The following is a 26998-nucleotide window of genomic DNA, read 5'->3' as shown; positions in this document are numbered from 1 at the left end:
TCACAGAAATTTGGATTATTTGGGACTTTATTGACAACCAAAGTACGAAAAGGAAAGAAATAGCAATGCCGTTTTACTGATACATATTCTACTAATTAATTTTTTAAAGTTTACAGACAAATGAGGAAAACCTTGAAAAATCCAAAGCTATAAGCAGAAACACATCCACCAATGTGTTAAAAACATAACCCACACAACCCTCCAGAATCTCAACTTGAACTAAACTCTAAAATCAAAAAACTCAAAACATATCTTAAATCAAACAACAGAGAATAAACATCGTCTTCATTAATTACGAAAAAAATTCAGACATAAAGAAAAATATTTTAAGGTCTCCTGGAATTCAACACAAGATTGTCTTTTAAATCAAATTTTACGAAATACACAAGTAAACATGTACAAAATTTAGAAATATATTATGATTCGTTTCTCACTGAGAGTGAGGGAATCTCAGCATTCATGAGTGATGCAACAATTTACAAGAAAACCCCAGAAACACTAAACTATTGGATTTTTGAGTTAAGATGAACATACAAAGGTTTATGATACTACAACTGCTGTGATGATTCCACTTTCATATTTTTTTTATGTGTTTTATGTCTCTCCAGGCGGTCACATCTTTGTTGGATCTTTCAAATAAAGTGACTTCTTTTTAAACTGAAAACAACAAATTCAGAATAATTTAGTTTCACCATTATGATGTTTATGTTAAACATTTGCCAACTCATTTTCAAACTTCTTGATTAACCAGCTTCTGCAACTATATTTTAGATTTTAGATCTTTTTTTAAAAACAAATTTTATGATGTGAACAATCAATTCAATGAATTCTAGTTTATGGAGAAGAATGAGCTGAACCACATCTTCTTTCAGCTCCTCTTTAGGTTTATCCATAAACCTGCAGAGATAAAAAGAAATAAAATAAATGTTAGGATTGTTCAGATCCACAAATAACCTACTTACAGTTTCATTAAGATCTAAAATACTCCTGATTCAGTCAAGTATTTACTTCATATGTTTTTGAAGGGAATTAACACATTTGTTTTAATTTAGTTAAATCATTTCATGAAACTGTTTTTTGAAAGCATCTTTCTCTTAATATGATTTAAAGTTATACGAAAGCACTTTTTTTGGATATATTTAAACAGGAGATTTTACTACAGCCACTATTTTACATTAGTTTAAAAAGTAAGCTAAAACATGAGACACAAATATGAAGTAACTCACTGTGTGCAGAGCTATTTGTGGTTTAGGCTTGAGGAAGCATTTGCTCCTTGACTTCACGGTTCTCTACAGCTGTAGGTCAGAAACACAATGTTAGTCCACATCCTGCTCTCATCTGTCACTTTTACAACAATCGAACACAACAGGAAACAGCCCTGAAAGACTGTTTAGATTAAAGTACAGAAACCCTTTTTAATTTAGTGTGGACAAGAGATTAGAGAAAAGGGACAAAGTTTAACTTACGAGATGGGGGACGTTTGTCTGAAATAAAAAGGAAAATATACATAATTTTAGTAGTTTGTTATAAATGTTAACACAATTTTTTCACGTATTATTCAAGGCAGGAAACATAATTTGATATTTTCATTTTGCAATCTGGATTAACTTAATCTGTAAAGTTAAAAACAGACAGCGGGCTTACTCACTAATATGTTTATGTTCTGATCTTGCACACAAAATGTGCTCATGTACAATTCTAGTCAAAATATTGAAACATTTGTACTTATTAATGTGTTTTTCTCCACTGTACATATCTGCAAAGCTACGCAACCTGATGAAAATCAGAGACTCTGCCTTTAAGTCCAAAAATAGAGAAGCTTACACTACAGCCAGAGCAGACCTATCACGGGCCATCAAAGAGGCGAAGCGGCAGTATGCAGATAAGATCAACAACAAAGGTTTCACAAGTACAAAGGACACTCGGCGCATGTGGCAGGGCATCCAAACAATCACGGGCTACAAGCCAACACCTCCGGCATGCAGCAGTGATCCCTCCCTGCCTCACCAACTGTATGCCTTCTTTGCACGTTTTGAGACAGAGAACAAAGAGCCAGCGAGGAAGATGCCCCCCTCCCCCAACGACCAAGTACTCTGTCTGTCCACAGCAGATGTCAGGATGACACTTCGCAGAGTAAACCCGCGAAAGGCTGCAGGACCTGACAACATACCTGGCTGGGTGCTTCGGGAGTGTGCTGACCAGCTCGCAGGCATCTTCACAGACATCCTAAACACATCACTGAGCTCAGCTGTGGTACCTGCATGCCTCAAAACCACAAAAATCATCCCAGTGCCAAAGAAGTCCACTGTGTCCTGCCTCAATGACTACCGGCCAGTGGCACTTACGCCCATCATCACTAAGTGCTTTGAGAGGCTGGTATTGAGGCACATGAAAACTCAGCTTCCACAGAATCTGGACCCGCTACAGTTTGCTTACCGCCCAAACCGCTTCACAGATGATGCCATCTCATCTGCTCTTCACCTTTCTCTCTCCCATCTCAACAAAAAGGACACCTATGTCAGAATGCTGTTTATTGACTTCAGCTCAGCATTCAACACAGTCATTCCACAGAAGCTGGTAAAGTTGGGCCTACTAGGAATAAACACCTCCCTCTGCAATTGGATCTTGGACTTCCTAACTGACAGGCCATAGTCTGTCTTCATAGGAAATAAAACCTCCAAAGTCCTCAGACTGAGTACAGGATCGCCGCAGGGCTGTGTGCTTAGCCCACTGCTGTTCACCCTGCTAACACATGACTGTACTGCACAGTACAGCTCAAATCACATCATCAAGTTTGCAGATGACACAACAGTGGTGGGTCTCATCACCAACAACGATGAGTCTGAATACAGAGAGGAGGTACAACACCTGGTGGACTGGTGTCAGAATAACAACTTGTCTCTAAATGTTCAGAAGACTAAAGAGATGGTTGTTAACTTCAGGAAGACCTCAACGACCCACACCCCACTGCACATCAACGGATCTGCTGTTGAGATAGTCAACAGTGTGAAGTTCCTGGGTGTGCACATATCAGCCGACCTCTCCTGGAACCTGAACACCACCACCATCATGAAGAAAGCCCAACAACGTCTTCACTTTCTTAGGAAACTGAAGAAGGCCAAACTCCCTCCTCCCATCCTTTTACTGGGGGACCATTGAGAGCGTCCTGTGCTGCTACATCACTATCTGGTACGGGAACTGCACCCTCTTGAAAAGAAGTCTCTGCAGCAGATAGTGAGGACAGCAGAGAGGATCATTGGAGGCCCTCTCCCACCCATCTCCCAACTCTATGACAGACACATCATCTGACATGCGAACAGCATAGTGAAGGACAGTTTCCACCCCTCACATGCTCCGTTCTCCCTCCTTCCATCTTATGTTTCGCAGCATCAAAACCATAACAATCAGACACTGCAAGAGCTTTTTCCCTCAAGCAGTCAGAGCCCTCAACTCACTACCACAAAAGGACTGATATACACATACACCTTTACAAACACCTACAATACTCATCAAAGCACTCAAAAACAACAAAAACTTCCACAAATCCACTACAAACTGGACCTTCTGAACACACATCTAAATTATATTATATTTGCACATTTGCATCCTGTATCCTGACAATAACTTGAATCTGGTATTCAATACCTACAGCACATTCCACTTTGTATTGTCTCTGTCCTGTCTTTGTTTATCGTAAAGTTAATATTGTATAGTTACCATTACAGTATTGTATAGAATTGTATAGTTAGTAATTAGTACCTTTTTATCCCTTAATTTTACCGAAACTTAGCATGTTATTTATTTGTAATTCCTAGTTTTATATCTCTTGGAGATATATCCTTTATATATTTATATATCCACCATGGGGGGCTTAGGGTGAAACAGCACTTTGGTACACTGTATACTGTGTATACTACTGTACTGACAATAAAGCTCTTGAATCTTGAATCTATATATTATTGAATCAGAATCATTTTATACTCTCAGGCAGTTTTTATAATGAGCTTACTGTCAAAACCCGTAATAAAATAAAATAAAATAAAGGAATTAAATAAGAAAATAACTTTGGAAATGCTGTTCTGAAAGAGAAACCTGGCTGCTAAGAAAAAAAAAAGCTAAATAATTTTTGTGAGTAAAGCAACTGAAACGATTGTGTCTGAGGAGGAAGCTGGAGAAGGAACACATTTCTAATGCAGGTAAAGGTGTGCCTTGGTTGTGTTTGTTTGGCAGAGTTGATGGTTAAGAAAAGAGAAGAAATGTTTGGGTTCCAATAACTTAGTTGGTGGTTATTTTGTTCCCTGACACCCAAACTGTAGCTCAGGTGTAAAAAAAAGAAAGATGATGCAGAAAAAAGTAAATAAGTTTTTGTTTCTCACCTGTCCTCTTTTTGTAAATAATGAATGCGATCACAGCGATGGCAGCAAGAAGGACCACAGCAGCAACAACAGTGATGATCAGGAAGATGGAATTTCCTGTGGATCACAGAACAAACAAAAGGTGAGAACAAAAACTTTCCAATCAGATAACAATCATGTACAACAGCTTCGTTTATGGTCACTACATGTTTGTCCCACTAATGTTTGTTTTCATTCCAACAATAAAAGTTAGGACATTAAATTTCATTTCAATACATTGCTACACTCAAATTTATTGGCAATGTTTCAAAATATACATTTTGACCGTGGCTCAGGGGGTTGGGAAGCGTATCTGTAACCAGAAGGTCACCGGTTCAATCCCCGGGCTCTCTGTCCTGGTCGTTGTGTCCTTGGGCAAGACACTTTACCCTACCGCCTACTGGTGTTGGCCAGAGGGGCCGATGGCGCGATATGGCAGCCTCGCTTCTGTCAGTCTGCCCCAGGGCAGCTGTGGCTACAACCGTAGCTGCCTCCACCAGTGTGTGAATGCGAGAGTGAATGAATAGTGGCATTGTAAAGCGCTTTGGGTGCCTTGAAAAGTGCTATATAAATCCAATCCATTATTATTCATCAATGTTCAGCAAGAACAGAAATGTGGTGGAAAAACACAACTTGGTCTAAACTGATTTAGGTCTTAAAATTATTCTGACAGAAAAAAAACCTAAACAAACAGATTATCTCATCCAACATGAACCACAGGGTATTGCAGTAATTTAAGTGTGTGTTTCCCATGTTTATCACTCATCTCATTCTGATTCCTGTCTTACCTTCATTGGTCTTGATCTCTGATTTGTCCAGTTTGGTGGCGATGTCCTCGTTCACACCAGAGAGCTGAAACACACATCTGTATCTGTGCCAGTCTTCAAGTTTGACTGATGAGACATCCAGGTCAACACTCATCTGGAAGGTCCCGTCATTGTTGGTGAGAATCTCTCCTTTGTTCACACCCTCATGAAGCTCCACTCCATCTTTTTTCCAGACCATCTCGGCTCCGTTAGGATAGAAACCTGTAGCGTGGCAGGTGACTGGAGAGGAGGAAGACTTCTGGAGGAGAGACACCGAGGGGAGATCTGTGGAGTAAAGACAAACAGTTCATTCTTTCTGTATTATTATTATTATTATTTATTTATTTATTTTTATTTGAGCTGGAGAGGTGCATGGTGCAGAAGAGAGGTGAAGAAGAGAGTGCAGACAAGGTGGAGTGGATGGAGAAGAGCAAGAGTGAAAAGGAAGGTTTACAAGATAGCAGGGAGACCTGCAGTGATTTATGGTTTGGAGATGGTGGCACTGAGAAAAATACAGGAGACAGGAGGTGATGATATTAAAATGTTCATAAGGAGTGAGAAGGATTAGAAATGAGTATATCAGAGCTAAAACAGTAGAAGAAGATCTGCTATGACGACCAGGAGCAACTTGAAAAAGATCATTATTATTATTATTATTAGAAGCATACTGATTTGTTTTTGATGTAATGTAGTTTATACAATTAAATGAAATTTAAAGAATGTATTAAAATGCCATACAAAGTGTAATTATATTAATTTAATATCATATTAAGTAATAAACTGAGACATATAACTTTTGGTTAACAATCTAATTCTGGGCATAGATTTTACCTGTCCTCATCAGAGAGCTCCTCCCATAGTTCACATACTTCTTCAGCCACTCAGGACAAATCTGGGTGAGGTAATTCTTTGTCTGTGCGATCCAAGCTCTGTTACTGTCCCACTTGTTTTTGCTGATGACAGCCTCATGTACAGGAGCGACCCACGTCTGTTCCTTCAGGTCAAAGCTTATGAAGTCCTTTCCATCATAGCCGTATTGGCGATATCCAGTCACTTCACCTGTTTCTTCATCCCATTCACAGCCGTACATCACCTGGAAAATGTGAACACCTGACAGAAACACAGAGACAAAGACTGCAGTGAACCAGAGAGAGACTGCACTAAAGTCTTATACTGACACAGAGACGTGATCAACATATAGAGCATCTACATTTATGGCTGCTTTTGTCTCAGTGGAAGATTTTTAAAACCAATCATCATTATCAATGTAGATTTTAGAAAAAGACACTGGGAAAAAAACAGAATTCATTTTCTCCTGTTAGCACATCTACGTCCTGCCTGCAGAGATATCACTGCACAGTTTATCTCTGCTGCTGTAGGTGGAGCAACTTCCTGTGAGCTGCAGGATCAGACAAACACACTAAGCTGGATCCTGAGCAGCCGACACAGATCCTGATTCTAGATTTACTTTCCATCCTCTGAAACTCTGCAGCTGTTATCAGTCCAACAAAATCCTTCGTGTGAGAAACTAAACACCAGACTGTCCTGAGGTTTTTCTAGAGGTGTCTCTGTTTAATATGATCATGTGACATTAATCTAATCTGGAGTTCTACTTACAGCATTTCAGGCTCCAGCAAATGCTTCATGTCATCATTGATGATTATGCAAGAAATACTTTTTGATAAATCAGTTAATTTCTTGTGCTGTGACCTGACAAAAAGGTGAAAAGGTTCCTCTAAGATTTTACAACCACGTTGTCATTTTTATTACATTTACTAAGAGCAGAGGACTGAAACAATAATTCAGACCTTGAATTTGACTCCATGCTGGGACACTTTGGTGTTTGTCAGCGCTGTGACCAGATCAGATTTTGCACTAAAAATATTAAAACATTCACATTAATGATATTATTGGATGTGTAGCACAGAGATCTGTGAGCGTCGCTGATGCTGTGATGAGAGCAGAGTCTACAGGTGAGGCCGACACGAGGAACACCTCAGTGCATCATCACAGGTATTTTCTTTATGTGAACATGTAGAGTTACATGTGTGAGGCCACAGCCCAAGATGTGATCATCTCTGTAATGAGGATGATTTTGGAGATGAGCGTCATTATTTTTAATTCAGTTTGTCTCGTTTATTTTGTACAAGGGAAAGTTGATTAAAGTTGTTTTTACCCACAGGAGGATTTAGTGACTTAGATTTAGTTTAATGTCAGATTGTTAGCGTCTGAAACCGGACAGAGCGACATTTAAAACGCTGAATGAAACCGCGCCATTCATTCGGCTTAGTGCTCGGAACTGCTACATGCTGCTGTAAAGGAGGAGCTGCTGATGAAGATTACACATTTTTCCTAAGTTTATGCTGAAATTTAAAGCATTTTAAATGATTACAGCATTTTTTTTTAAATACAGATTTTTTCAGACATTGAATGGAGGAAAACTGCGTTTTTGACCCAAACAAACGCAGAACGGTCTTTGCGAAACAAACAGTCCCAAAAAGTTGATGCTGTTCATCTGACGTCACGTTTTCAGTGGGAGAAACGTTTCATCGCTCATCTAAATGACTTCTTCAGCCTCAGCTGACTGCAGGTTTCCCCAACGTTGAAACAGGACATCTGCATAATGCCTGATGCTAACACCACCGACTAACAACGGGCCGCGAGGTCAGTGTCTGATCATAAACACGCAAACTGTCGCGATCATTGATCAGTGGCTCTGAGTAACATGTACAGCGAGTTGGCCTCACAGCCCATAGTTAGTCAGTGCTGCTGGTGATCAAATAGGCAAATTTAAGCGATCACTTTACCGGACTGAGGGATGAGTTGGTGTCTGCGCTCCTTCTTCTTTGATTGGAGTTTAACTAAAGTGGATGAGAAACATGAGGAGGCCCCGCATAGTTTAAGAAAACGCCTCACAGCTGTCACTGAGCGCCGGGTAAAGCAGCTCAGTGACCGAGCAAGAGCGCTGTTTTTTCCGCAGCTCTTAAATGTCGCGCACACCCGTGATGTCTAATGCAGCGTTCAATGACCCCGCCAAAAATGTCGTTTTTTTCGCTGCTCACATGAAGGCTTTCAAACACCACCCGTTGGCGCTAAATACGGTGTCCTGGCGGGGTTTTCTCCAACCTTTACTGCGTCCTGATTTATTAAATGGCGATTTTTACATAATTTCTTAACCAGACGAATTGGAAAAGTGGCGAATGTTGGCCTAGACGATACCACAGGGCCTGCTGTGATCATGTAATTATGTCTGTACTGTGGATGAGTTTGGAGATGAGCGTCAGTATTTTTAATTCAGTTCGTCTCATTTATTTTGTACGAGGGAAAGTTGATTAAAGTTTTTTACTTGAGGATTTAGTCGCTGTGAGTTTTTTGGGTTAAAGTGAGGAAACATGTCGAGTTAAAGAGGACGTGAAACAGCACATTTTACAGCTTTGACACAAAATTTAGAGCGTTGTGATTTATTCTGAGAGAAACGTTGGATTCAAAGTGATTCTTGTTTATAGTCATTTTCCTGCTCGCTGATTTGTGGTCGTTACAGCACTCATTACGTCACCAGGTCGGCTGGTTGGGCGGCGCTCCCAGGAGAGGCGAGCTCATCAAAAACTATAAAATGGCGGAAGAGGTGAGCTCATTAAAAATTATAAAATGGCGGAAGAGGTGAACTCATTAAAAACTATAAAATGGCGGAAGAGGTGAGCTCATCAAAAACTATAAAATGGCGGAAGAGGTGAGCTCATCAAAAACTATAAAATGGCGGAAGAGGTGAGCTCATCAAAAACTATAAAATGGCGGAAGAGGCGAGCTCATCAAAAACTATAAAATGGCGGAAGATGAAGCCGACAGCTGTTTTGATGCCCCGCCCACACACCTTACAGCTCACGCTTTGGAGCCAGTGAGGAGGAGAGAGAGTGACCACAGGAAACAGCTGAGAGGATCAACAGGTGGAGCGAGCAGGTGAGGAGAGGGCGAGCGACACCACCTGACGCGCGGACGCTGCAGGGAGACGGCGAGCGAGTCGAGCTGCTGTCAGGAAGCTGCTGTGGATCCAGCAGGTGCTGACGGTCTGACATCTGAACGTCACAAAGTCGTCTCTAACCTGTCGTCTCCTTTTCTTTATGAAGTCTGAAGGTTAGAAAACGAGCAGCTGCCTCCACCACGACTCAGAGGTTAACTACACCGACTCAACCTGACAAAGATCATTTACTGATCAACAGTTAGCGTCCAGTTTGTTTCTGCTCTTATTGTAGCTGCAGAACAACGATGATGCTGGACTCAGTTATTGATGAAACACAATCAGGCTTCAGGCAAAAACACACAACAGAGTCAGACTAGTTTGAGATCATCTGGATTATCCAGAGATGATGAACAGCAATGATTCATCCTGTTTTTAGACTTCAACACAGCCTTTGATACACGGAGCATCGTTTCATCTTTCAATCTTTAAACTAATTTAGTTTCAGTAATTATTTCTCTACATCAGTCAAAACTCTTCACACAAACAGTAACAGCTGTAATAAACTGATGGCTGCTACATCCACAGATTTAACCAGCATAGAGGAAGAAGACGAGGCGGCTCCGCCTCTCTGCACCTCTTCCTGTTGGTGTTTTATCAGACGTGTAAAATCAGGTGATGTAAAAGGATCTCCGTCACTGGCAGAGAGTTAATCGTAGCACAGCTGACGACACCGCTCTGATTTAGACAAATGAAGGTCAAGTCTGAGCTGCTGCAGTGAACAGTTTCTCCAAAGCTTCCAGATTTGACCTGAATATTAATAAATGTGAACTCATCACAGATGCTCCAAATCTGACCTTTGGAATATCTCCATGAAAAAACAGCTTCCATATTTAAGAATATGAATCACTGAGGATGAAAAGAATGAATCTAAGTTTGATCCCTCCTACAAAAAGAGTTAAAAACAAATTCAGCTCTTTCACTGAGAGGAAGAGTTTTGACTAAAGCAGGAATCTCTGGTGTCCCTGAGGCAGCGTTGGCTCTACGCCTCCATAATAAACCATCAAAGACACTGACAGGCTGCTCTTCAGCTTCATGTGGACAAACAGAAGACGTCACATTAGAAAAACAGTTCTTATGAACTCGATGTAAACGGTGGGCTGAATGTTTCAGATTTCCACACTTTAAACAGCACATTTAAGATAAACTGGCTCAAACAGCTGATCAGAAGCCCCGCCTCCATCCTGAGCGCTACACCTGTTCGTTTCCTCTCTGAGTCGCTGCATCGAGTTTTTCTCGTGTGTAACTTTGTGGATAAAATCCCTGCGAACACGTCGGCCTCTCATCGCCAGGCTTCCTCGTCACAGACTCTCAGCTACAAACACAGTTTGAGCCTCACAGTTATTTTATATGGAACAACAAGGATATTTGTCCAAGAGGAAATCTGTTTTTCTGAATATTGGTTTGATAATATGATGATGTTGGTAAATCAGCTGTTCCACACAGACGCTGAGCTGCTCTCTGTGAAGAACTCCAGTTAAACATCATCTGTCGCTCCAGGAGATGATGTCACAGCGTTTGGTGCTATTTAAATATCAGCAACAGTTCAGACTCAACATCTGTCCTGTTCTCTCTGTGACACACTCCCACTGGGAAAATAGGTTTTTACTGGTCGCTCTAAAAATAAAAACAAATCTATTGGATCTTTATTCCAGAGAAACACGAGCACGTCACCAGATGCAGTTTGTGTTTGGAGCCGTTTGGTGGATGAAACCTGCAGCGACCTGATAAGCATCTGATTACCAACAAAGTTCAAGAAGTTTCTTTAAACTCGTTCATAGAATTGATGTGAAAACGAGCTCGAAGCTGGACTGAAAGCAGACGCTGATGTGAGCTGGAGTTTCTGGAAGAGTCGCCCAGAATCTGTCGCACGTTTTGGTTTTTGCACTTTTGTTCAGAACTTTTGGTCGAATCTGTGAAGCTTCTGTTGCAGAAAATCTTCTAAAGGTTTTGATTTATTTTGGAAAGATGTTTTATTTGCTCTTCAAACTGAGCGTGAACAAACTAACAGCACCAGCAGAGATATAATGGACCTCGTTGTTTTATGGGCAAAGTTTCACGTCCATCACAGCGAGTATACTGGGATCACAGCGAGGATACTGGGATCACAGCGAGTACACTGGGATCACAGCGAGGATACTGGGAGACGTCCCTCCTTTCTTGTGTTTGCTGTGAATTCAGGCCGAACGTTCGATCAGTTAAAGACTCGAAGGATCCTGAAGCTGTTCAAACTCTGCTGTTTGTGACAAATAAACAGATTCAACAGAATCTGTTTGATTTTTTCTTTCTCAGCGTTTCTTCATTTAAATAAATGTTTTTAGACGTTTAATAACTGACATCAAACATGTTTGTTTCCCTGTTTTGTGTTTATTCATTTTCAAAAATATATTTTGTTTTGCACTAAAAAACAAGAAGCTGCTGTGGATCAGCTGCTCGGGGTCTTCCTGTGTGATTGCCTGTTATCAGCTGCTTCGCTGTGTGAGGGGCGTGTCGGAGGAGCGACCAATCAGCAGCGGGCGCTCTGACGTCTGCTGACGTCAGCGTCTGAAAACGGACAGAGCGACGTTTGAAACGTGAATCAAACCGCACGATTTAAGACGAGCCGCTGATCTTAAGCTGAGCTCCACGTCCACGGCTGCTGCTCCACTGATGACCGTTCAAACTGCGCCTGCTGCTGATTGGCTGATAAGACGTGAGGTCACAGCCAGGAATATATTCAGAGTCAGAAAGCAGAATTTGTTTCACTGACGTCGTCTTCGGCTCGTTGGTGACGAGAGTTTAGACTCGGGTTACGTCACAGCTGATGACGAGCGCGTCTGTGCTCGCTCTGCTCAGGTGAGCCACACAGACAGGAGTCAGGCTCCGCCCCCTCTTATGCCCCCCCGTCTCTCTATCCCTGTCACACATGTCTGTGATCACTTCCTGTTGGGAGTTTCTAGAAATAAACTAAGAGTGTAAGTGGAGCCTTTGACGCCATGTTTGTTCACATTCACGCTCTCTCCTCTTTAACAGGAAGCTCCACAGACTCGACTCCCGGCGGCGCTCCGTCCTCGTGGCCTCGAGCCGCTGTGGTTCTGCTCATGTTATAATAACAGTAATGATAATAATAAACGTTTAACAGAAACAAGCAGCGCGGTTATTCTCGGCACAGCGTTTCGCTCTGGCTGCGAGCGCAGGCCGTGAGAATCACGCCGACGCTCAAACTTCATTATAAACTTCATTTTCCAGCTTTTATTAATAATAATTAATTAGTGCTTGTAGTGATCAGAGAGGTGGAGTGGAGGACGGGTGGAGGCTTAGAAACAACAGAAGAAAAGATGGATGTGCACCAACCAGAGTCTGTATAAGGATTTTAACCGTGTGATGTTTTATTACGTCACACGTGACGCGCGTGTAGTGACCTGTTACCTGGTAAACTGGGTGGGTGTGCTTGGGGAAAAGAAAGACTTCACTCCGAGATAACCGGGGCTTAAATTTGACCGTAATGTTGTGTAAAATAGTCCAGATCGCAGCTCGTGCACATCTGTTCTGCAGCTGATTACAAAGCTCAGTCATCTAATTACAGCACGCAGATAATTCTTTGCTAACAGGCTGGGTGGGACGATCTGTACGTCCAGGAGGAAGAATCAAACTCAGAGGGGGGGAAGCATCGGTGCTCAGCTCGTTGGTCTGACTCAAACTCTCTCTGCTCCTCTCAGTCCTCGTTTATAAAGAGCTCCCAGCATCACAGCTAACAGCTGGATGAGGGTGATCATAAAGAGACAAGAAACTGACAATTTTATGAGAGTGATTTAAAAATTTATGTTAAGGGTTATTTTTTTTATACTAGTCTTAAAAATGCCACCTAAATAATCTGAATACTTTCAGCCAGTTTATGGGAAAATTAAAGTATTTTAAGACCTTCATTCCATTGATGATAATTTCAGCCTGCAGGAACTGTTAAAGTGAACGTGTCTGTTAATAAAAACTTAATCAAATGTGGGACTAAAAAACATTCAACATATATTGAAACTGAGATTTACGTTAATTTTAAAATGAGAGAAAATGAGTGTGAAATGAAGAGAAATGTGATTTTCCTGTCAGATTGTCTGTTGGTTTGTGTTTCCTACTGTTGGTCTTTGTGCTTCTTGCCATGACTGTTTTATTGTTATGAGTCATTAGATATTTTATAAAATGTATTTAATTTGCCGAAATCCGGGTTTAGACCGAAACAATCATTTGCGCCATGATTTTGACTCTGGGCCACTTTGGTGTTTTTCAGCGTTGTGACCAGATCAAGTTTTTCCTCTAAAAACATTGAAACATTCACACTGATGATATTATTGGATGTGTAGCACAGAGATCTGTGAGTGCCGCTGATGCTGTGGTGAGAGCAGACAGTCTACAGATGAGGATGATATGAGGCCTTTTTTTATAACGTCGCTGCTCTCAAAGCCACGAGAAACGCCTCAGTGCATCATCAGATATTTTCTTTATGTCAACATGTAGAGTTACGAGCCACACAGGCTAAAAATTGCCACCTTTCCAACTCCTCTGGTAAAGAAATGATGTAAAAGTCGCTGTTTAATAAATCAGGACGCCCTAAAAATCAACGAAAACCACACCAGGACTCCTCCTTATGAGCGGTGAAAAAAACGACGGATTTTTTCGGTCATTGAACGCCCCTTTGTACGTCACGCGGCAGCGCAACATTTCAGCGTGGAGGAAAACAGCGTTTTAGAGCCGAACTAACGCAGAACAGTCTTTGTGAAAGAAACAGTCCCAAAAAGTTGATGCTGTTCATCTGACGTCACGATTTCAGTGGGAGAAACGTTTCATCGCTCATCTAAATGACTTCTTCAGCCTCAGCTGACTGCAGGTTTCCCCAACGTTGAAACAGGACATCTGCATAATGACTGATGCTAACACCACCGACTAACAACGGGCCGCGAGGTCAGTGTCTGATTATAAACACGCAAACTGTCGCGATCATTGATCAGTGACCCTGAGTAACATGTACAGAGAGTTGGCCTCACAGCCCATAGTTAGTCAGTGCTGCTGGTGATCAAATAGGCAAATTTAAGCGATCACTTTACCGGACTGAGGGATGAGTTGGTGTCTGCGCTCCTTCTTCTTTGATTGGAGTTTAACTACAGTGGATGAGAAACATGAGGAGGCCCCGCATAGTTTAGGAAAACGCCTCACAGCTGTCACTGAGCGCCGGGTAAAGCAGCTCAGTGACCGAGGAAGAGCGCTGTTTTTTCCGCAGCTCTTAAATGTCGCGCACACCCGTGATGTCTAATGCAGCGTTCAAAGACCCCGCCAAAAATGTCGTTTTTTTCGCTGCTCACATGAAGGCTTTCAAACACCACCCTTTGGCGCTAAATACGGTGTCCTGGCGGGGTTTTCACCAACCTTTACTGCGTCCTGATTTATTAAATGGCGATTTTTACATCATTTCTTAACCAGACGAATTGGAAAAGTGGCGAATGTTGGCCTAGACGATACCACAGGCCTGCTGTGATCATGTAATTATGTCTGTACTGTGGATGATTTTGGAGATGAGCGTCAGTATTTTTAATTCAGTTCGTCTCATTTATTTTGTACGAGGGAAAGTTGATTAAAGTTTTTTACTTGAGGATTTAGTCGCTGTGAGTTTTTTGGGTTAAAGTGAGGAAACATGTCGAGTTAAAGAGGACGTGAAACAGCACATTTTACAGCTTTGACACAAAATTAAGAGCGTTGTGATTTATTCTGAGAGAAACGTTGGATTCAAAGTGATTCTTGTTTATAGTCATTTTCCTGCTCGCTGATTTGTGGTCGTTACAGCACTCATTACGTCACCAGGTCGGCTGGTTGGGCGGCGCTCCCAGGAGAGGCGAGCTCATCAAAAACTATAAAATGGCGGAAGAGGTGAGCTCATCAAGAACTATAAAATGGCGGAAAAGGTGAGCTCATCAAAAACTATAAAATGGCGGAAGAGGTGAACTCATCAAGAACTATAAAATGGCGGAAGAGGTGAACTCATCAAAAACTATAAAATGGCGGAAGATGAAGCCGACAGCTGTTTTGATGCCCCGCCCACACACCTTACAGCTCACGCTTTGGAGCCAGTGAGGAGGAGAGAGAGTGACCACAGGAAGCAGCTCAGAGGACCAACAGGTGGAGCGAGCAGGTGAGGAGACGGCGAGCGAGTCGAGCTGCTGTCAGGAAGCTGCTGTGGATCCAGCAGGTGCTGACGGTCTGACATCTGAACGTCACAAAGTCGTCTCTAACCTGTCGTCTCCTTTTCTTTATGAAGTCTGAAGGTTAGAAAACGAGCAGCTGCCTCCACCACGACTCAGAGGTTAACTACACCGACTCAACCTGACAAAGATCATTTACTGATCAACAGTTAGCGTCCAGTTTGTTTCTGCTCTTATTGTAGCTGCAGAACAACGATGATGCTGGACTCAGTTATTGATGAAACACAATCAGGCTTCAGGCAAAAACACACAACAGAGTCAGACTAGTTTGAGATCATCTGGATTATCCAGAGATGATGAACAGCAATGATTCATCCTGTTTTTAGACTTCAACACAGCCTTTGATACACGGAGCATCGTTTCATCTTTCAATCTTTAAACTAATTTAGTTTCAGTAATTATTTCTCTACATCAGTCAAAACTCTTCACACAAACAGTAACAGCTGTAATAAACTGATGGCTGCTACATCCACAGATTTAACCAGCATAGAGGAAGAAGACGAGGCGGCTCCGCCTCTCTGCACCTCTTCCTGTTGGTGTTTTATCAGACGTGTAAAATCAGGTGATGTAAAAGGATCTCCGTCACTGGCAGAGAGTTAATCGTAGCACAGCTGACGACACCGCTCTGATTTAGACAAATGAAGGTCAAGTCTGAGCTGCTGCAGTGAACAGTTTCTCCAAAGCTTCCAGATTTGACCTGAATATTAATAAATGTGAACTCATCACAGATGCTCCAAATCTGACCTTTGGAATATCTCCATGAAAAAACAGCTTCCATATTTAAGAATATGAATCACTGAGGATGAAAAGAATGAATCTAAGTTTGATCCCTCCTACAAAAAGAGTTAAAAACAAATTCAGCTCTTTCACTGAGAGGAAGAGTTTTGACTAAAGCAGGAATCTCTGGTGTCCCTGAGGCAGCGTTGGCTCTACGCCTCCATAATAAACCATCAAAGACACTGACAGGCTGCTCTTCAGCTTCATGTGGACAAACAGAAGACGTCACATTAGAAAAACAGTTCTTATGAACTCGATGTAAACGGTGGGCTGAATGTTTCAGATTTCCACACTTTAAACAGCACATTTAAGATAAACTGGCTCAAACAGCTGATCAGAAGCCCCGCCTCCATCCTGAGCGCTACACCTGTTCGTTTCCTCTCTGAGTCGCTGCATCGAGTTTTTCTCGTGTGTAACTTTGTGGATAAAATCCCTGCGAACACGTCGGCCTCTCATCGCCAGGCTTCCTCGTCACAGACTCTCAGCTACAAACACAGTTTGAGCCTCACAGTTATTTTATATGGAACAACAAGGATATTTGTCCAAGAGGAAATCTGTTTTTCTGAATATTGGTTTGATAATATGATGATGTTGGTAAATCAGCTGTTCCACACAGACGCTGAGCTGCTCTCTGTGAAGAACTCCAGTTAAACATCATCTGTCGCTCCAGGAGATGATGTCACAGCGTTTGGTGCTATTTAAATATCAGCAACAGTTCAGACTCAACATCTGTCCTGTTCTCTCTGTGACACACTCCCACTGGGAAAATAGGTTTTTACTGGTGGCTCTAAAAATAAAAACAAATCTATTGGATCTTTATTCCAGAGAAACACGAGCACGTCACCAGATGCAGTTTGTGTTTGGAGCCGTTTGGTGGATGAAACCTGCAGCGACCTGATAAGCATCTGATTACCAACAAAGTTCAAGAAGTTTCTTTAAACTCGTTCATAGAATTGATGTGAAAACGAGCTCGAAGCTGGACTGAAAGCAGACGCTGATGTGAGCTGGAGTTTCTGGAAGAGTCGCCCAGAATCTGTCGCACGTTTTGGTTTTTGCACTTTTGTTCAGAACTTTTGGTCGAATCTGTGAAGCTTCTGTTGCAGAAAATCTTCTAAAGGTTTTGATTTATTTTGGAAAAATGTTTTATTTGCTCTTCAAACTGAGCGTGAACAAACTAACAGCACCAGCAGAGATATGATGGACCTCGTTGTTTTATGGGCAAAGTTTCACATCCATCACAGCGAGTATACTGGGATCACAGCGAGTACACTGGGATCACAGCGAGTACACTGGGATCACAGCGAGTATACTGGGATCACAGCGAGTACACTGGGATCACAGCGAGTATACTGGGATCACAGCGAGTACACTGGGATCACAGCGAGTATACTGGGATCACAGCGAGTACACTGGGATCACAGCGAGTATACTGGGATCACAGCGAGTACACTGGGATCACAGCGAGTATACTGGGATCACAGCGAGTACACTGGGATCACAGCGAGTACACTGGGATCACAGCGAGTACACTGGGATCACAGCGAGTATACTGGGATCACAGCGAGTACACTGGGATCACAGCGAGTATACTGGGATCACAGCGAGTACACTGGGATCACAGCGAGTACACTGGGATCACAGCGAGTACACTGGGATCACAGCGAGTACACTGGGATCACAGCGAGTATACTGGGATCACAGCGAGTACACTGGGATCACAGCGAGTACACTGGGATCACAGCGAGGATACTGGGAGACGTCCCTCCTTTCTTGTGTTTGCTGTGAATTCAGGCCGAACGTTCGATCAGTTAAAGACTCGAAGGATCCTGAAGCTGTTCAAACTCTGCTGTTTGTGACAAATAAACAGATTCAACAGAATCTGTTTGATTTTTTCTTTCTCAGCGTTTCTTCATTTAAATAAATGTTTTTAGACGTTTAATAACTGACATCAAACATGTTTGTTTCCCTGTTTTGTGTTTATTCATTTTCAAAAATATATTTTGTTTTGCACTAAAAACAAAAAGCTGCTGTGGATCAGCTGCTCGGGGTCGTCCTGTGTGACTGCCTGTTATCAGCTGCGTCGCTGTGAGAGGGGCGTGTCGGAGGAGCGACCAATCAGCAGCGGGCGCTCTGACGTCTGCTGACGACAGCTTAATGTCAGTGTCTGAAAGCGGACAGAGCGACGTTTGAAACGTGAATCAAACCGCGCGATTTAAGACGAGCCGCTGATTTTAAGCTGAGCTCCACGTCCACGGCTGCTGCTCCACTGATGACCGTTCAAACTGCGCCTGCTGCTGATTGGCTGATAAGACGTGAGGTCACAGCCAGGAATATATTCAGAGTCAGAAAGCAGACTTTGTTTCACTGACGTCGTCTTCGTCTCGTTGGTGACGTGAGTTTCGACTCGGGTTACGTCACAGCTGATGACGAGCGCGTCTGTGCTCGCTCTGCTCAGGTGAGCCACACAGACAGGAGTCAGGCTCCGCCCCCTCTTATGCCCCCCGTCTCTCTATCCCTGTCACACATGTCTGTGATCACTTCCTGTTGGAAGTTTCTAGAAATAAACTAAGAGTGTAAGTGGAGCCTTTGACGCCATGTTTGTTCACATTCACGCTCTCTCCTCTTTAACAGGAAGCTCCACAGACTCGACTCCCGGCGGCGCTCCGTCCTCGTGGCCTCGAGCCGCTGTGGTTCTGCTCGTGTTATAATAACAGTAACGATAATAATAAAAGTTTAACAGAAACAAGCAGCGCGGTTATTCTCGGCACAGCGTTTTGCTCTGGCTGCGAGCGCAGGCCGTGAGAATCACGCCGACGTTCAAACTTCATTTTCCAGCTTTTATTAATAATAATTAATTAGTGCTTGTAGTGATCAGAGAGGTGGAGTGGAGGACGGGTGGAGGCTTAGAAACAACAGAAGAAAAGATGGATGTGCACCAACCAGAGCCTGTATAAGGATTTTAACCGTGTGATGTTTTATTATGTCACACGGTTAAAATCCTCCAATGGGAGCTGTTTGATGACCTCATCAGCCTCTCACGCTGTTTGCAAAGCTCAGTCATCTAATTACAGCATGCAGATGTTTCTTTGCTAACAGGCTTTGCTAACAGGCTGGGTGGGACGATCTGTACGTCCAGGAGGAAGAATCAAACTCAGAGGGGGGGAAGCATCGGTGCTCAGCTCGTTGTTCTGACTCAAACTCTCTCTGCTCCTCTCAGTCCTCGTTTATAAAGAGCTCCCAGCATCACAGCTAACAGCTGGATTCTCCTGTTTAGTTTCCTTGTTTTCCATTAAGTTGCTGCTTCTGTCTGCAGTTAGCTGACATAAACTAATGCAGCACTGCTCACAGCAACCAGCCAACCAGCAGTGACGTCACACTCTGTGCTCAGACAAGATGGCGCCGCACGCGCTCTAAAAACTTTAAACTTTATTTTTTAATCCAGTTTCACCAAAAGTTTTAAACCTGTGACAGTTTTTTGAAAGTAGGCGTCCATGTTGTAAATTCTGTTTAGTGCACGTCCTGTTTCACGAAGCTGCGCTCTGCTCTGAGGATTTTACACCTACTGTGACCTTTGACCTTTATGACACATGTGAAGAAACAGGCTTAAAAAGCCATCAGAACTATGAAGAAGTGACACGTATTTAAAAAAAAAAAAAAAAAAGGTAAATGTTGGGACTTGGTGCTCTTTCACCTGGAGATGTTCAGCTGACCTTTTTAAGTAATCTGATTACTGCATGTTAAATCTGTCATGGCTGTATGTGAACGAGGTCAGCAGTGATTGGCTCTCACTGAGACGCTGGCTGATGTTAATTTTACTTCATGCTGGAAGTGAAAAATAAACTCAGACCTCAACATCTCCATCGTCAGGCTGAGCGCTCGGACCTGCTACCTGCTGCTGTGAAGGACAAGCTGCTAATGAAGATTACACACTTATGCTATGAGGTTAGTGCCACCTGCTGTCTGTCCTTGTAACTACATCTTATAATGGATGAATGAGGGTGATCACAAAGAGACATGAAACTGTGAATTTTATGAGACCAATTAAAATAATTTATGTTAAGGGTTATTATTTTTGTAAACTAGTCTTAAAAATGCCACCTAAATAATCTGAATACTTTCAGCCAGTTTATGGCAAATTTAAAGCATTTTAAGACCTTAATTTCATTGATTACAATTTCAGGTTTTTAAGTATCTGAAGGAACTGTTAAATTTAAATGGTCTGTTAATAAAAACTTAAAGAAATGTGGGACCAAAAAACATTCGACATAAACTGAAACTCAGATTTACTGTCATGTAAAAATGAGACAAAAATCAGTGTGAAATACAGAGAAATGTGATTTTCCTGTCAGATGTCAGCCTGTATTGTCTGTCTGTTAGTTTGTGTTTCTTCCTGTTGGTCTTTGTGCTGTTTTACTGTTATAAGTCATTAAATATTTATAATATTTATTTAATGCTGAAATCTGGCGGCGGCTGAAAGAATAATTCACACCATGATTTTGACTCTGGGACACTTTGGTGTTTTTCAGCGCTGTGACCAGATCAAAATTTTATATAATAATAATAATAAACTTTATTTATAAAGCACACTAAAAAACCAAGGGTATACCAAGGTGCTTGACAAAAATAAAATAGGAAAAGGGAGATGGGAGGGAAAAGAGAAAGGACCTGGCACGTATCAATTATAAAAACCTTGACAATCATAAGATATAAAAGTAGTTCACAAGCATAACGGATAAAAATGTACAACGCACACCAAGTGTTAACTAGGTGGAAAGGCAAGATTAAACAAATAAGTCTTCAGCCGTGATTTAAACAGTGGCATAGAGTCAGACGCCCGGATAGCAACAGGAAGGTTGTTCCATAAGACCGGGGCAGCTACAGCAAACGCGCGGTCACCACGAGACTTCAGCCGAGAACGAGGTTGCTCCAGAAGAATTTGGGTAGCAGATCTAAGTGCTCTGACAGGAGTGTGTAACCTGAGAAGCTTATTGAGGTAGCTCGGCGCCAAGTTATTAATGGTTTTGTAGGTGAAAAGTAATATTTTAAATTGAATACGGTATTTAATTGGAAGCCAGTGCAAGCCAGCAAGAACAGGAGTGATGGAAGAAAACTTCCTGCTACCTGTCAAAAGGCGTGCCGCCGCATTCTGGACAGTCTGCAATCTAACGAGAAGGGTGGAGGAAAGGCCAATGTAAAGAGAGTTGCAGTAGTCCAACCTGGAAGTCACGAATGCGTGAATGAGTTTTTCCAGGTCAATATTCTTCTAAAAACATTCACATTGATGATATCATTGAATGTGTAGCACAGAGACCTGTGAGCGCTGCTGATGCTGTGATGAGAGCAGACAGTCTACAGGTGGGGACGACACGAGGACTCGTTCCTGCTTTTATAACATCGCTGCTCTCAGAGCCACGAGAAACGGCGCTTTCACATCGGAACTGGGACGCGCTACACTCTGCTTGCACATCATCGTTTTGCAGCCGCTCTACGTGTACTAGATGCACCTGCTCCTTGTCATTTTAAAACATACATCTCTCTGACTTTATATCATCTAAGGGACTCTGTGTTGTATTATGTTCAAATGTTTAATAAAAACATGTATCGCTCATTCACAAAGAAGAAAGCTTTGTAACTATCCTGACTAGTGACGAGTGCGTCGTTTCCACAACACTTCCTGCATTTTATACCAGCTATTGTTTTTTCAACACCTCTTTATGAGATGTTAAAAAATGAAAAAAAAAAAGATGGCTTTCTTCGGTCATTGATGGCTCTGTATGTCACTGGGTTGTGCAAAGTTTATGAGCAGTGGAAAAAAGCGTTCTTGGCCTGAGCTCACTTTTCTCAGAGCTCTTTGAGAGCTGAGAGCGTTTGCAGGCCCCCCGGTTTACTTAAACTCCAATCAAAGAAGGAGAGGAGACACCAAATAATCCCAGATTCACTTTGATCCAAAGTGACTGCCTTAAGTTTGCCTACTTTATCTATCCTGTAGCAATCTTTGGCACAATCTTTACTTGAATATAAATCCCACTATGCATTTCTGATGATTTTTCAACCTAATACATCAAACAAAAGACAGAATTCTCTTTCTGAAACAAGTGGGGACCTGAGAAAAGTTGATTCTGTTCATCTGGTAGCGTAGCGTTTTCAGTGGGAGAAACGTTTCGTTACTCATCCAAGTGACTTCTTCAGTCTCAGCTGACTGCAGGTTTCCCCAATCTTATAAACAGTACATTTGCATAATGACTGAGTAACAATGGGCTGTGATCAGTTTCATGATCATAAATCTGTCATGATGATTGACCAATGACATGAGTACCATTCGGAGAGTTGGGGAACGGCCTCACAGCCCATTGTTAGTCAGTGGTGCTGGTGTCAATAGATAAAATAGACAAACTTATGTGATCACAATGCTCAAAGTGAAATGGTGTCTCCTCTCCTTCTTCGATTGGAGTTTAAACCACCGGGAGGCCCTGAAAACGCTCTCAGCTGTCACAGAGCTCAGTGAACGGCCAAGAACGCTGTTTTTTCCGTCGTTCATAAACGTTGCGCAGCCTCAAGTAGAGGTCAATGACCAAAAAAATCAGTCGTTTTTATTCGCCGCTCATAAGAACGTGTTCTGTCGGGGTTTTCGCTGAGTTTTACAGCGACCTGATTTAAAAACGCCACCTTAAATAATCAACCTTCAGCCACTTTATGGGAAATTTAAGACATTTTAATGCTTTAATTTCTCACAGCGATGCAGCTGATAACATTATTTCCTTCATCATTTCCTTCAGGCTGTTGTCTATTAGTAAAAACATAAATAAATAAATCTGGGACCAAAAATATTCAACATAAACTGAAACTCAAACTTAATGTCATTTAAAAATTAGATAAAAATCTGTGTGAACTTTAGAAAAAATCTGATTTTCATGTCAGATCTCAGCTTGTATCGTCTGTCTGTTAGTTTGTGTTTCTTATTTTTGGTCTAATTCTCACTAAACTCTTGTGCTATTAGACTCAAACTGAAAGTTAAATATTTGTTTATTTTCCACAGAGTAGCTTTCATGTATTTATGATACATTTATGGAACCTCTGCTAATGAAAGATAATCTTGGGAACATTTCCACATGATAACGGGCTGAATGTCTGCTTCATTTCACAATGTTTGATGCATTTAGTTCAATATATTTATTTATTAATGAGGATGTTTGCTGGTTTACAAAATCATTTCAGAAAACAGTGAATTTCCTCATAAATATTTAAATACAAGTGACAGTGATCTTCAGCACATTAAAGTGTTACTGTCACATGAATGTTCATTAAGATGATTGATAAAGAGGCCGTGGACAGTGAGCGAGTTGTTGAGCTGTCTCTAACTTCAGCCTGATACAAATTCAACCCTGATTGATTCGACTTTTTTCCTTTTTTTTAAATTAACTGTAACATCAGTGTGTGTTTAATGGAATCTGGAAAATATTATCTGAGGCAAATGCTGTAAAAACTGTGATGTTGCAGCACATTTACCGTCTACTCTGGATGATAGATTATGTGTCTGACATATTTCCTTTTTCTATAATCTATTACAACATGTGATTATTTATTATATTATATATTAGTTCGCAATAATTGTAAAACAAATACATCTCAGACTGATTATTTAGATCCTGCAGGAGATTATTTTCTGAATAATTAGTTCATTGAGAAATTGTAGCAAAAACAACCATCAAGGTTTCAGACAAAACATCCTAAATATAAACAGAAAACTTCAAATATAATTAATTTATCTTTAGTTGATCAAAATATTAAAATAATAATCAGTTAACTGACAAATTATATCAGTTCATACAAACATGATCATTAAAGCTGTTTGAATTAAATTAAAGCTTCACAGACTGTAGTTCTACATTCATTATGAATTATTATGTTAATAATTTAAATCTGTAATCTGAATGAAACATTCAATGTGTGCAAACCTGTTTACTACTGAAAACAAATCACACAGTGAAAACATTAACAGCAAGTATCAGTAAAAAATGAAACATGAACAAACCTCCAGTTTGGTTGAAGCGCCCCTTTGCAATCTCAATGTTGGCTTTGAACGTCTGCTGCATACTCATCCTGTTTGCAGTCCCCCTCTCCCAGTACTGTGGGTCTACTGCATCATTCATCCAGTCCTGTTTGGGCACTTTTTTCTGCGTGTCGCTGTCATAATAATCAATCTGAACATCATCAACCATCCCAAGAGCCACAAACTCTGGGAAGTTTGGGACTTGAGAGGATCCAGTGTAGAAATACTTCAGAGAGTGGGTCACTGTAATAAACAGTTAATGTTGTGAGATCTCAGGAACACAGGTTTATAAATCAGGTTATTTTTCAAATAACACAATAAGAAAAACTACAGCACATTAAAGACATCCTGTAATAATACTGCTGTCCCTTCAATAAACACAAAATTTATGAATAGATATTCAGTGTTTATTGTAATTTTTTTTGATCATCTTTTCTTCAAAACTGTAATTTTATGTTTTGCAGCAGATTCTAGCTTGAACCTGATTTTTCACATAAAAGATTTTCTTTTGTTAGCTGTATGAACCGTAAGGTTTCTTCTTTCCTTTTTCTGAATCAAGCAGCATGACTTCTAAGGCGAGTTGTTTTCTTTTTTGTTTAAATTTTTTATATTATAAATTATATGAATTTGATTTCATTGTTTTGATGTGACTGTCCAGACTTTTTGTCCCCCCCATAATTTCTGTAATGGGTTTTCTAAATATTAATACCCACGCTTCTGCTTTGTTTATATTATTTTCATAGACTTTTGTCAATTAATGCACATTCAAAATTGTTACAGAAACTTTCCAATATGTTTGATCAATAATATTATCAATAAAAAGCTAATGTTAAGTAACTATTATTGGGGGAATATTATCTTAAGCACTTTTGATTTTATATTTTATTCTGAAATCAGGTTTGCAGGAGAGGTTTCAGTTATCAAAAGTACATAGATTTGTTTGTTTGTGTTACTGGCAAAGGTACATAGTAGTTCAAAACGCTTCCCATTGGCGCTCCCTGGTGGAGAGAGGGTGTGTTGCAAAACCTTTTGGTATTTCTTAACTGCAGCTTCTTATTGATCATTATGCAGTGATACCAACATTAGCTCTTGCTGGTAACTCCACGATATTATAAAGCAATAACGACTTAATTTGTATCTCAATTTAGTTCATCTGAATTCTATTTAATTTTATTTATATGGCGCCAAATCACAACAAAAGTCACATCATGGAGCTGTTACTGAATCAATAACATCAGAAAAACAGTGAACTTACATCCGGGCGTAATTCGTTACATCATGTGTGCGCATGTTCTTCAAACAGAAAGTATTCACATGCATAACGCTGGGAAATAATACTGAATACAGTCTAAAGCAGCCTTCTTTTACCTTTTAATGAACTCCATCAAATGACATGTGGCTCTACATATACTGAACAAATAATTAAACTCTAAAATTGTAACCGATACTTTGTGTTAAACACACTTTAGTGAACTTTAATTATCAGCTGTTGTGTGAAAATGTTTTTAATTCCTCATGAAAATTAACATGGTTCTCCGTTTTTAAAGAACAGTGTTGATTATTGTCACCAGATTATCAACGGGCCTCCTCACTCATCTTTTATTTGTTGGACTGTTTGGAAACACAGCAGAGTCACAACCTTTAAAAAGGCGTCATGAACGATTTAAAGACGGAAGTCATCAAAAATCGCCTTCTTTTAATCTTTGCCTTATTTATTTATTTATATTAGCTAAACGTAATTTTTAATCTGAACTTTAATGTTCAGTATTAGGGACGGAAGACAGAATCAGACGATTTAATTACATGTATAAAATGATGGATTGATATTATCTACAAGGATCTATTATAACTACATGTTTAGCGTACAGGAAGTCTCTGGAGAACAAAACATCTGTCCATTTGTATTTCAAATTACATAAATCTGACATATAAAAAACACAAAAACATTCAAATCACACTGACCTGCCGCTGCTCCCTGAATTCCGAGGAGAAGAAAGAAGATGGAGGCCTTCATTGTGACCATAAACATCCAAACCTTTAACAGACTTTGTGTGTTCGCTTATCCAGAAAAAGCGCATCTGTGCTTCCAGCTCAAGTATCAAAGCTAAAATAGGAGAAAACGAGGAGAACCAGGAGGTACGTCACCACTGGGCTCCATCTGAGCCAATAGGAATTTACTCTGACAGTAAACGTCACTTAAATCTGGGGTAAACGCACCCTTCAGGGTTATCAACGAAACTGAAAGTAAAATATCTTCATATGAACCATGAATGATGAAGGGAAGGGTTAAGGTTAGTTTCATCGAGTCTTTATTATTTTTGATGTTATGACAGGCGGAGTTTATGTTATGCTGGGTAGACATTGTTTAATCTATTATCATCATTATTATTATTATTATTATTATTAGTAGTAGTAGTAGTAGTATAATAAATCTGGGTTCACTCTTTTGCCGTTTGGTACAGATTGCCCCTGGAGTCTGTGAGGTTACGGTTTCTTTAAAGGCACAAAACACATTTTCAATTGTTTTTTGTGCGACTGATGAAGAACACACATCAAATGTGATTTCACTGAGTTGCACTGAATGGTTGTGGTGTGAGCTCCCTCCAGTGGATAACATCGTTAAGATTCTCAGTGGTGTGATTGGTATTCATTTTACATTGATATGTGTGGTGGGGGCGCCGTGATGAAGTATAACACAGTATAACAGTCAACTTGTCTACTTTTTTTTTTTT

At 40.9% G+C, this 26998-nt stretch overlaps 2 protein-coding genes across 2 annotated transcripts in view; both read right to left on the bottom strand.

Moving 5' to 3' along the window:
• Positions 1 to 9: 9 nt before the first annotated feature.
• Positions 10 to 26375, bottom strand: LOC146363425 (major histocompatibility complex class I-related protein 1-like). Its single transcript, XM_084919845.1, has 8 exons — positions 26229 to 26375; positions 24249 to 24509; positions 6032 to 6310; positions 5183 to 5485; positions 4377 to 4472; positions 1467 to 1484; positions 1227 to 1295; positions 10 to 897 (listed from the first exon to the last, which is right to left on the bottom strand). Exons 1-7 carry the CDS (start codon positions 26293 to 26295, stop codon positions 1249 to 1251), a joined length of 1071 nt encoding a protein of 356 aa, XP_084775971.1. The 5' UTR covers positions 26296 to 26375; the 3' UTR covers positions 10 to 897; positions 1227 to 1248.
• LOC146363413 (major histocompatibility complex class I-related protein 1-like) overlaps positions 10 to 26998 on the bottom strand; it is a 228372-nt gene continuing 201383 nt past the window's right edge. The window contains exon 9 of the mRNA XM_084919870.1: positions 10 to 897. The gene's annotated coding sequence lies outside the window, so the exon portion shown is untranslated. The remainder of the gene's footprint in view (positions 898 to 26998) is intronic.

This window comes from Perissodus microlepis, chromosome 22 (genome assembly GCF_051167445.1).
Source record: "Perissodus microlepis isolate ML-2025 ecotype Zambia chromosome 22, ASM5116744v1, whole genome shotgun sequence".
Lineage (NCBI taxonomy): Eukaryota > Metazoa > Chordata > Actinopteri > Cichliformes > Cichlidae > Perissodus > Perissodus microlepis.
The sequence above is the reverse complement of the archived record's forward strand: the minus strand, read 5'-3'. Positions and strand labels throughout refer to the sequence as shown.

Bases quoted from the DNA above. Each gene is read 5' to 3' on its own strand.
- LOC146363425 (XM_084919845.1), bottom strand. From the start codon at position 26,295: ATGTTTATGGTCACAATGAAGGCCTCCATCTTCTTTCTTCTCCTCGGA. The intron at 24,510-26,228 runs GTCAGTGTGATT...TGTTTATTACAG, and splicing joins AATTCAGGGAGCAGCGGCAG to TGACCCACTCTCTGAAGTAT. The intron at 5,486-6,031 runs GTAAAATCTATG...TTTACTCCACAG, and splicing joins GAGCTCTCTGATGAGGACAG to ATCTCCCCTCGGTGTCTCTC.